Source organism: Terrapene carolina, unplaced genomic scaffold (assembly GCF_002925995.2).
Source record: "Terrapene carolina triunguis isolate 2854851 unplaced genomic scaffold, T_m_triunguis-2.0 Scaffold236, whole genome shotgun sequence".
NCBI lineage: Eukaryota > Metazoa > Chordata > Testudines > Emydidae > Terrapene > Terrapene triunguis.
The window spans coordinates 17024749-17036946 of NW_020664587.1; the positions used below are offsets into that span (position 1 = coordinate 17024749).

Sequence of the window (12198 nt, forward strand, 5' to 3'; positions counted from 1 at the left end):
GAACACAGAGGCAAATATAGGAGCTATGAGGCTGATGCACCGTTTTCCAGGGGGCCTGAGTGGATCTTTTGAAGGTTTCATAAACTCTTTAGCTAGCAGGAAGGACAAACTTTACTGACCTTTTCGAGACCATCTTCTTTGAGGCTGATGATGTCCAAGTCAAAATCTGTCCTTAATCCACTGGTTTTGTTGAAGACAATACGCCCAGTTAATCCTTCCCATTGGGCCTGTGGAAGGGAGAGAAGTCAGCACAGCAGTTACTCGGCTTCATAAATCATCGTTTGCTACTGCTGTACAGTGCTTCATTTTAATTACTCCTTACACTGATACTCTCTCCCCGACGAGCATGATTAATTAATAATCACCTCCATCATTGCTCATGCTGCAGCACGGGCTGGAGCATTCCATAAATTCTATTATACTCCTTGCCCTGATTTACATTTGCACCTTTTGTGTACAACATCGATCTCAGGACGTGTCCCTGGCACGCTGGGTCGGTGCAAAACTAGCTGTGTTTCTGCTCGTGTCTTTGCAGCTCTGACAACGTCTGGGGGAGGGTGGGGGGGCGTCTTTCAGCATTGGACAACGCCACTCGAACACATAAACAAATCTCCCTCACCTGCCTCCATGCCGGGGTAGCGCAATGTTTATTTACCCTTTGCAAGGTGCTTTGGAGTTGAAAAGTGCTAAGTATTTTCGCCTCTGTTTTTCAGATGGGGAAAGTGAAGCGCAAAGAGGCAAAGACCTGCTCGATGCTTGGAAGTTTGGGGCTGAATGCTCAGAAGGAGTTGGTCACCTAAGTTCCAGGGCTGGGGCCACTGCAATGCATAAAACTCCAGCTGAAACCGGGCAGGCATCTCAGCGCACTCCATGCTTCAGTTTTTGCAGTAAAAATTCCGGAAGCACGTCTCTCCCTCCCTTGGGCCAGTGAACGGCTGCAGAGCCTGGGGATTTGAGCACTCGCCCAGCATGGGGAGATCTAGGATCCAGTCCCTCTGCTTCAATAGCTCATTATTTATCCACAGTGCAACATCTTCAACAGGAGAGACTGCAGGACTCCCCTCATCAGAATATCCCACAGCTCTCACCTGAGAGGAGGCAGATCCCCGTTCAAATCTTTTTCCCCCTTCAGATGGGGGAAGGGGACTGGAACAGGGCCCAGGGATGTCCCTTCTCCCAGGTGCGTGCCCTAACCACTGTTATGAGGGAGGTTGCTGTCCTTCTCCCCCCTTGTCCTGGGCTTCATGCTAAAATGTCATCGGGACCCTAACTCCAAAGCGGGGTCCTGGCTGAGAATCGCAAGCAGAGCTAGCGCTCCCTGCCACCTGGACTGGCCCCGATCTCTGGGAGGGGGTGGCACTTGGCACCCCTCTCCCACTGGCTGGCTTGGGCAGCTCCCCGCTTAGCCTGCTGGCTTTTGTGAATCTCAGTTTTGGTGCCTATCTCTGCCCAATCATTGTATAAAAACAACGAGGAGTCCGATGACACCTTAAAAACGAACAGATTTATTTGGGCATAAGCTTTCATGGGTAAAAAACCCACTTCTTCAGATGCATGGAGTGAAAATTACAGATGCAGGCATAAGTATATATTGGCACATGAAGAGAAGGGACCTTACAAGTGGAGAACCAGTGTTGAAGGCCAATTCAGTCGGGGTGGATGTGGTCCACTCCCAATAATTGATGAGGAGGTGTCCATACCAAGAGAGGGAAAATTGCTTTTGTAGTGAGCCAGCCACTCCCAGACACTATTCAAGCCCAAATTGATGGTGTTAAGTTTGCAAATGAATGTTTGAAGTGGGTTGTTTGAATAAAGAAGTGGGTTTTTTACCCACGAAAGCTTATGCCCAAATAAATCTGTTAGTCTTTAAGGTGCCACCGGACTCCGCATTGTTTTTGTGGATACAGACTAACACAGCTACCCCTCTGATACTTTGCATTCATTGTATAGGCGCCTAGGCCACTTAAATCAGGCAACGTGAATTGCAGTGATCTTCCAGGCACCTAGAAGTCAGTCGTTATGAGGCTGAGCATCACAACCCCCAAGCCCTTTCGAGCATTTGGCCCTTTGCCCCTTTTACTATGCCAGTGTTTTTACAGCAGCAACCCTGCACCCCAGGGTAGACTCACATAAAAGGCTTATGAGAGTAACTCTTGGTCCACTTTGGCAAAGAGAAATAAGCTCTTTTGGTACAAAGCACCTTATACCAATCTAGGAGTTTTACCAGCATAACTACGTACGTGAAACTTCGCAGCCCTAACTAGTTACACCCCTAAATCTTTTGAAGTGTACCCCAGGCCTCAGTGACTAGCCCAGGGCAGGGCCGGCTCCAGGCACCAGCTTGGGGCGGCCACTCGGGAGAGGGGCAGCACTTCCAGCTATTCGGCGGCAATTCGGCGGACAGTCCCTCACTCCCACTGGGAGCGAAGGACCTCCTGCCGAATTGCCGCCGCAGATCGCGATCGCGGCTTGCTGCTTTTTTTTTTTTTGCCGCCAGGGTGGGAATTAGACCTAGGGTGACCAGATGTCCCAATTTTATAGGGACAGTCCCGATTTTGGGGTCTTTTTCTTATATAGGCTCCTATAACCCTCCACCCCCGTCCCGATTTTTCACATTTGCTGTCTGGTCACTCTAATTAGACCTCAGTTGCTCCTGGCTTCCAATCCTGTGCTCAAACCATTTGAATATGTTTTTCTCTGAGGCCTGCTGATGGTAGCACCAGCCAAATGCATCATTAAATAACACCATTACAAAACCCAGCAACGAAAAACCTTCCCACTGCTTCCCACAAACTGCTTATTTCTTCTTTTAAAAAATAAACATAAATAACTTCAGATTCTTTGGACTTGGGAAGTCAGTCACTGAACTTCTCGGCCCCAGCTCAGAAGTCCATCCCTGTTCAGCAAAACACGTGAGCACACGCATAAGGGATTGCACTGGCCCCCTGGGCACGCAGCTGTCTTGAACTGCAGCCCCTTTCTGGGGCGGAGGGATAGCCCGGCATGGTGGGGCAGGGAGATCTGCAAATGGATATGGAGCCAATCCCACTTTGATGAAAAGTGCAATGCTATTGTCACTGCCTTTCTGTCTCAGAGCGACTCTCCTGGTGTTTTAATAAACAACAGCACAGAAATTAACCTCCCTGGTTTAAGGGGCAGGAGAGGTCTGAAGAATGGCTGCTGCTCCTGTAGGCTAAGTGGTGATTAATGTCACCGCAGTGTGCAGTGCTGGCCCTGGAACGTCTAGGGACAGCAAGGGGCAATTCTTCTGCTGTTTCTTGTGACATTTCCCTGAATGCAGGACACCCGGATTCCATCCTCCCGTACACACCAAGTGAAGTATGCTTGCCACGCTCTGAACTTTAGGCTGGTATTTCCCTGTTCCCTTTCCGAAATGCCAGACTGTTTGCATGCTTTACTGGTTTGACTCATTCCACTTGCGGAGTTCATCTGCAGCATGCTCTTCTCTAACAAGTGTATGTCCCTGGGGGGATGAGCCAGAAATAGCCCCTGATGATGAAGGTGGCACAAGCTGGGGGGATGACTGGCATGTTTCCCAGATCAAACCCCTTCCACTCTCCGCCGGGACACGCCTGGTTAATTCCTGAAGGAATGCTGCCCCCCACCTCCCAGGCCTATTGCCCTGTGTGTTCGGGGATGGCTGCACTCAATTTGCCGAGTTGAGCATGCAGGTGGGAACTACAGCTGGGAAGTTCTCTGGGACCCAGTGAACACACACAGTGTTCGAAGTACTGAGTCGGAAACAAACACAGATGTGTATTGAGCGCGTCACCTCCTCGCTGAGGCTCTAACTCTCCCGCTTCGCCCAACGCCGGCAGTTGATGGAGCTGGCAGAGCAGGGAGGCGTCACATTAATGCAGTGGCACAAGGGAAACGGAGCGCAGGCAGGGGCAGATAGAGCCAAGGAGAGCTCCCCCCCCTTTCCCTGGCAGCCGTAGGCAGCGCTCCCCCACATCGCCCCCTCTTCCTCAGTCTGCTGTACCCCTGAGCCCAGAGACACGGCACCTGCCTGTCACCCAGGGGGGTCTGTCTCCCCTTTGCTTTCTCATTTCCAAAATAAACTGGGACAAGGAAGCTCAGCCGCTTCCCCCACCTCCCCTCCCCAGAGCGCCGACTGGGTTCTCCTGCCCTCTGCAGGGCAGGTTGTTCTGAAGCTCATTGGCGTTAAATCTCTCGCTGGTGCTGGCCTCAGGATGCCCTGTGCTTGGGAGGCCCTCCCATTTCTGGAGCCGTAGAGGGGGTCCAGTGGGGTGGCACGGAGAAGGGAGGCCAAGGGAATATCGGCCTCACCTCCCTCTGCCTTGCCCATTGGTCCTGGCTTCCTGCTCCCCTACGAGATTCTGGTAGGTGATAGCAGCCTGCTAGCCAACGAGGCGACCCGCCTGGCTTCCTCTGATCCGTCAGCAGGATGCCGAGCTGCCCAGTCTCATCCCCGTGTCCTGTTCGGCTGCTGCTGCAGTGAGAGGTGCCCAACCCCCCCCCGACATTCTCAGGGCGGCAGTTCCCACGCAGGACGGGATGCCCTTGGCAAGTGATAACAAGCCAGGCCGTGCCCCTGGCGAATCACAGCTCTGAAAAAATCCTGCCGAAGACAAGGCCTGAGTGCGTGTTTGCCGGTGTGGCACGAACAAACATTGGCACAATTCTCTACGTGAGCAACACGGGGCTAAGGGGCCTGGTCTCTGCAGCGGGACATCCCTCTACATTTGCTGTTTTGTCCTTTCCGGCGCTCAGAGAGCACAGTTATTATGTGTTTTGGCTGCAGCAGAGGAAGCTTATCCCTGCGACTCGCTGACAGAGTGCCAGGAAGGGGAACCGCAGGCGGGCACTGGAGGGGAGGGCTCAGAGTAGTTTGCAAAAGGAGGCAACAAATGAAATGATTCAACACTCTCTTCTGGCAGCCGGCAGGAGCAGCTCCTTGCAGAAGGGAACAAACCGAGAGAGAGAAGAGGAGATTTTCAGAGCCTGCGAACTGGCAGTTCAAGGTCCCAGTAAAATGGGGATAATCTTTCCTTTCTCCCGCCCTTGGTCTGTCTCGTCTATTTAGATTGTAAACGCGTCAGGGCAGGGACTTTCTCCCACTCTGTGTGCGTACAGGCCCTAGCACAGGGGGATTCCGATGGGCCCGTAGGCACTACCACAATACAAATAAGAAATACACAATAAATAATGATCTTTTAATTGACTTTTCTGCCACAGAAACAAGAGAATTTAGTTTAACCATTGCAAAGCCTGGGAAGAAGAGAGAGAATTATTTCCACGGCTTCAATAATAGCATAAAATACTGTGGCCTGATTATACTAGTCCCATGTTAAAAGGCGCAGCCAGAGCAGTGTAACGGGGCCTTTGTGTAAACGAGAATCCAGCCCTTAATCCCAAAGATGCTTGCACCTATCTACTGGCAGGAGCACATCCCAGCCCCCCAACGTGCCCTTTGCGCAGCACTAAGGAACTGCCGCTCACCCCTCACTCTTCGTTAGTGTTTTCAGGCTAGGATCGTCTCCCAGGGAGGTGAGCTACGTTACACTGGCAGGAGCCGAAACACAGCAAGTAAGCAGAGGACAGCCCTGGGAAGAAAGTAGCTCCCTGAAACATGCCCTGCGTGGCTGCTCTCACAGGTGCGCTCCTGGCCACGTCTCGTTCCAGCCTCTCCGCAGGGCTGTGATTTGGTAAACTTGCTGCTCGCAATCACCAATGTTCCGCTGCTGTTTGCATGCGTAAGCCAAACAAACAGTTACGTGGGCTGAACCCCGGGAATTTATAATTACACAAAACAGAGGAAATGAAGTTCCCACTTCACTTCCCGGACTCCCATCTTACTAAATCCACTGTTCTGCCAAAACTGGGCAATCAGCACACGGGCAGAGATGCAAGACGCTGCCAGTTTTGCCACCAGACCTGTGTCAAGTGCTTTTTGTGGACACCAACCAACTGTTCCTGCAAAAGGCAAACAGCTCTCGCTCTGCTAGGAAACCGCCTTGTAAGGAGAGCAGCCCAGAGCAGGCACAGGTGAGCGTCTGTAACAGCACTGGAGATTTTAGCTCATTTCTCATGTCTTGCTGTGACCCCACTGAAACTATTCTGAGGATGTAAGTGAGATGTAAGTGGTGCATAAGCCTCATGCAAGCCTTTTGCACAGGGGTGAAGATCAACCATCTGCAAACATTTAAGAAGAACTGTAACTCACAGTGGTTTACACTATCAGTTTTTAGATCAACAAATGCACTTTTACAATTGACTACTGAGAGGCCCCAATCCAGGCCTGGACTCTCATTCACAGACACACTTGGGGTAATGCTCTAAAATGCCTCCTGTAAAAATATTCCAGTTCACCCAGAGCTCTGTCTGTGCTCCTGGTTAGGAGTGGAGTTTTCACACACGATTCAGCTGCATCAGGGATTTTTTTTTATACCAAGCCTCAACATGCACAGATCAAAGCAGCCCACCGATGGATGGGGCACCAGGCATCTCCAGCTTCAAATGGGGCCGACAACATGTGTGTGGGGACATTCAAACAGTGACAGCAGTGGCTGGAGACAAGACAGGCAAAGGGTACAAGCGCAGGGTCACACCTGAGCTAGGAAGAGAAGTTGGGGTTCTCGCTTCCCAGTCCAGGATCCTATCTACTGGACCACTGTGACTGGTCAGGTTTAGCCCTGCTCTCTCTCCACCAAAGTCAGGGGTGTTTCACCAGGATTCAGGTTAGCTCAGCAATGTAAAGACTCTAGTTACTGGCCTTTATCAGATGTAAGCTGCACAGTCTGTTCTATCACCACATTTACTTTCAAGCGCATCTTATTTGGTCCCAAAGGGGCCATACAAACAATCTGACTCCTGGATCCTTGCTCCCATCCATCTCTGCAAGGGTTGTCTGTAGTGCTCGTAAGTGCGTTGTCTAGCCACTATGCAGCTCCTAATTCTGGGCTCTGAACAGCTGCTCCCCACCCCCACGTTGCCGATGGAAGGTTTGCATCAATAAGAAGGAAGCTTTTACCTCTTTTATAAAATTCATAAAGCGGCCCCCGAACCTCCAGGCTTTGTGTCGATGGCACTGCAGGGAGTTAACAGTCATCTGTGGGGCTCGCTGGTAGCACACTGAGACGATGTGAACTGCGTCGTACAACAGGGCAGCATCTGTCTAAAGTAAAGGGGAACAGCATTTGGGTTGATAACAGTTCCAAAGCAAAAAGGCACTCATGCAGCAGAGGCAGCAAAGAGTCCTGTGGCACCTTATAGACTAACAGACGTATTGGAGCATGAGCTTTCGTGGGTGAATACCCACTTCGTCGGATGCATGTTATGCATGCATGCATGCATCCGATGAAGTGGGTATTCACCCACGAAAGCTCATGCTCCAAAACGTCTGTTAGTCTATAAGGTGCCACAGGACACTTTGCTGCTTTTACAGGTCCAGACTAACACGGCTACCCCTCTGATACTTAATGCAGCAGAGTGATTTGGTGCTGGTTCCATTTGGAAAACCCATGATCCATCTCATGCAAAGCTGCAAAAGCTTCTCTAAATTGTCCCCCGGTCGCCTCTGTCTTCTCACCTGCATCCTGACATCTTTCCTCCCTGGCGTCTGAAACACAATTGCACACGGCCTCCCTGGGGGCAGGGCTTTCGGCACTGAGGGGTTGCATCCTGCCGGCGGATCAGCCCGATGCTGCTGATCGGTTTGGGAGCTGCGGGCCAGGCACCTGCCAGCACATGCACAGTTGCCAGCAGCAGGGGGCTGAGAGCGTTTATGAGGAAGGCCTGGGTACAATGGTTTCATTGGAGAGCAGATTGATGGGACAGTTGGCACCACTGGTAAAACGGGGGTAGGAGGGAGCTGGATAAATAAAAAGCAAAGCCCAATGCAAGAACCAGCTGACCATTGCAAGGACACCTACAGTCACACTGACTCCTGGCTAATTGAGGGATCTAATCGTTCAGCCCTAGATGAGTGTAATCAAAGGCCTCATATCCGGCTCCCATTGAAGTCAACTGTAAAACTCCCATGGACTGAAAGAGAGCAGAACGTAGCCGTATTCTCTACATCGTTACAATGGTGAGCTCAACGAACTTCTAGAGAGTCATAGGTTTCAAGGTCAGATCACCTTGTCTGACCTCCTGTATGACACAGGCCATGGGAAACTTTGCTCCATGAATCCTGCATGAAGCCCATAACGTCTGTTTGAGCTATAGCGTATCTTGGAAAAACCCTGCATTATAACCAGACAAGCAGGTCCTCAATTCCCCTCTGGAGGGTAGATTTGGAACAGTCCATTCTTTATCCAAACAAGAACTGATCTAAAAAAAGTAATAATGTTTCATGACTCTGTGCGGAGGGAGGGTCAGAGAAGGGGGGAGATTTTTTGTTTCATTTGGAATTATTCCTGAATTATTTCTGGATTTGGACAAAAAGGTTTTGGATAACATTTTTTGTTTTGAAATTTTTCATTTCATTTTGGTGGGGGAAAATCTCACTCCACATTTGTATGTTTTTTTTTCAAAATTGTGGAAGAAAACCCACCTTCTCACACTTTTTTATTCTTCCCTCCACCAGGGTTAAAAAAAAAAAAGAGTAATCATAACTGGTGGTGAGGGGAATTTTCCCCCTAATTTAAAAACTAAAAAAGTTGTCAAAAATTAAAAACTTTGGTTTAAAATCATTTTTTGTGAAACCCCTTTAAAAAAGGCAGAAAAAATTTCAACCACTCCTAACCCTTGTCCATCAGGACAGAAAATATGTCTTTGGCTGAAATTTCAGACTTCAGCAGAACTTCGAAATAGCTACAGCTACAGAACAGCAAATAGGTTTGCTTTTTGGGCAGAACTTGTGTTTTTGTTCTTTTCGTTTTGTAAATGGGTAATTGTTATGTACACAACAAAGAAATTCTTCAGAACAGGAGGTTTTTTCCAATATGTGTTAGGTTACATTAAAAGGCCATAGTCATCTCTGTAAATCACAGACTACGAGAATGCCATCTCTCTATCTACGTCTTTTTTAGGTATCTCTAATGCACCTACCACTGTACTGTCTACATGTCACACAGAAAAGATTGCTAGCCCTTTTTAATGAAATGTCAGACAAATAGGGGATATAAAAAGGTTTTTTTTGACTGTAGCCCGTTTTCTTTGAGGATCTCAAAGCACTAGCACCGAAAAATAGTGGTACACCTCTACCCCGATATAACGCTGTCCTCGGGAGCCAAAAAATCTTACCACGTTATAGGTGAAACCGCGTTATATTGAACTTGCTTTGATCCGCCGGAGCACGCAGCCCCACCCCCGCAGAGCGCTGTTTTATCGCGTTATATCCGAATTCGTGTTATACTGGGTCGCGTTATATCGGGGTAGAGGTGTATCTCTATTTTATAGATGGGAAAAATGAGGAACAGAAAAGTTAAGTGACCAAGGTCATGCAGCAAGTCAAGTGCAGAACTCTGTTCTCCTGACTCTTAGTCCCTGTTAGAACCACTAAACAACACAGAGAAGTCAGAGCTGCCCTCATGAGAAAACAAAAGCAAAGCATCCCCATTTCAAGATGAAATTTCAAGGTGAGGAGTTGGACTCTGAGTAAAAATCCCCCCACCACCCTGGTAGTTTTTCTTGGGCACTGGTGCCGTGAAATCTTCACCCATGTGGCGATGCCTGACAGTCCTGCTTCCATGAAATATCCATGATGAAACTGGGAAATTTCAGGCAGTGGGGGCCAGGGGGCTATTTCTGTACAAAGTGACTGCGAGTGGGGGGGGGGTGTGGTTTGGAATGGCTTTGTGACACTGCACCCCACCTCCAGACACTGACAAAGTGGCATTTTTTTTTCACCTCTAAAAGAGGGATGGGGGAAAATCCCACTAGTGAAAAACACATTCCTCGCTGGTTTCACAAAAGTGGATGCCAAAGACCCAAGAATAGCAGCCACATTTGTAAAAAATCAAACAACAGAGCAAACTACAGAGCAAATCTAACAGTGGAGAAAATGCTCTGTCCCAGCTTGGCAATCACTCCCATGACCTTATTCCTCCCAAGCGTGAAGAGCAGGAGCCTGGCCTACATGCTGCTGGCGTAACTTGACAGCACTAAGGGACAGGATACTGGGTCTTGTAAGTCTGGGGGATACTGGAACACGTTTAAGCACACAGATGGTGTATAATTATTATTTGTTTTATGGTGGCGTGTACGGGCCCCCGCTGAGAGTCCATTGTGTTAGACACTCTACAAACACATAGGGAGAGACAGGCCCTATCTCCAAGAGCAAAACAGACAGGAGAGGCATAGGGCAGGAGAGAAACAGCCACAGATCAGGAAAGAGACTTGCCCAAGCTCCCACTGTAGGTCCCTGGCAGAGCTGGGAAGAAAGCTGGTGCTCTCCCCACTAGGCCAGGCTGCCTTTCTGTTCTATCGCATTGTCCTGGAATACTGGAGGGGAGTAGGAGACAGCGCAATATTCTACGCCGAGCGAGCAGGGCGAGTTCACAGATACCTACAGCTAATGTACATTAGCCATGAATTCTCATGTGGAGCCCTCTAGGGCAGTCCAGTCACCAAACCACACTAGCATGGAGAGCGCAGTGTAAGCCAACCCAAAGGTCACCAGCGGTAAAGAACCTACATTCCAAGAAAGGATTAAGGGATCTGGGCTTCGTTCTCATAGGAGAGGAGTGAGCTTCCAGGTGCCGAGGTAGAGGTTTCCAAAATTACAAAGGCAGAGCCAGGGTGGCTGGGGATAAACTCCCCGCAAAGCTGAGGGGTGTTTCGAAAGCAAAGGGCCAGAACGGCAGGTTCAGTGCTAGCCTCGGATTTTGCAGTCATGGTTTTCCACCCGCGAATAGCGCCTGCACTCAGAGTTTCATGCCTGTGATGGGTTATACCCACAAATCCGGAGCTGGGAGTTCAGCATCCGAATGCTACCTCATGTGCCTCTGACGATGCAAACTCGGTGAGCAAATTAAGGCGTAGCTGAAAACCAGACCCACCATCCAAACTGTATGTGGGAGTATAAGGAAATCAGGCAGCACGTAGCCTGCAATAAGCTACCAGAGAAGGGACCGAGTTTGAAAGACACCTGACTTAGCTGCTGGAGGAGAGGCTGGAAGGACATGATTCTGAAGCATGAAGGTCGAGTGAACAGCAGTTCAGACAGGGCTGGCTCGTTAAACCCCGTGGCCTCTGCATGCTCCTAAAACGGCTTCTGTTCTTATCATCCACCACTACGGCAGATATTGCAGAGACGCAGTGTGCATTTGAGTAGAGTGCAGCATGCCCCAGTATGCTCGGGTAGCTATGGAAGATAGTGCACCCATTGCATAATCTAAAGATTGTTTAAAACGAAGAGGAAGCTCTTACATCCCCAATGCTAGTATTCTGGAGGGTCATATTTGGTAGGGAGGAAGGACCCTAAAACCGGAGGTCAGAGAGCTTTGTGACCTTGTTATGGAGAAGAGATGGTAAACAACCAAATCTTAGTGCCCACATAACAAAGGGTTCTACTAACTGAGGTCTTGTCCTGCATTCAGTGCACTAGTCTCTCTCCGGGGTCATGCGAAGCTAGGGGTACGTGCCGTATATAAAAACAAAATAATTTAGAAGATATTTTGGGAGAAGTGTTGGAAGAAGAGGAAAGACTCAAAAAAAGTCAGGAAATGCAGGAAATAGGGAGAGAGCCCGCGACAAGGAAAATTTCAGCTGCAAGAGAGAGACATTTTTCACTGGGGAGCGATTCCCAGAGTCTAAGGCCAGAAGAAACAATTATGATCATGCCAGCTGAGCTCCTGCTTCACACAGGGCAGAGAACCTGAACCAGCAAACTCCTGGAGTAGAGGGAATTATTTTTGCAGGGTCCTCCTTCAAATCTCATATGTATGGAGACGGAGTAACATTACTCACAGTTGCCCTGTTTGCTTCCAGAGCTTGGGGTCCCCACTTCTGAAAGCCTGGCCCACCATTTTGATGTTTGACATTGACCAGAAGACATAAAAAGGGAGAGAATTCTCGCGTGTGTCTGGCTCGTTTCTCGGTTTAGTAAGTGCTAACAATGCAGGAAGTGGGGGAAGGGAGGGTGTAGTGGGGTGGCTGCCCTACTCCCTGAATTTGGACTGCAGCAGGCCAATGGGCCTGCGCAGACAGGGAGCCAATCAGGGAAGGCCTTATAGGGAGCCAATCAGGGCCCAGATTAGAGGGAGCCAA

General features: G+C 49.4%; 1 protein-coding gene across 3 annotated transcripts in view; it reads right to left on the bottom strand.

The window, feature by feature from the left end:
* GRIK3 (glutamate ionotropic receptor kainate type subunit 3) overlaps positions 1-12198 on the bottom strand; it is a 223905-nt gene that overhangs the window by 65228 nt on the left and 146479 nt on the right. For all 3 annotated transcript variants that reach the window (XM_024202894.2, XM_024202892.1, XM_024202893.2), the window contains exons 7-8: positions 7016-7159; positions 120-227 (exon numbers count right to left, since the gene is read on the bottom strand). In XM_024202894.2, coding sequence (XP_024058662.1) covers positions 120-227; positions 7016-7159 — 252 coding nt within the window. The remainder of the gene's footprint in view (positions 1-119; positions 228-7015; positions 7160-12198) is intronic.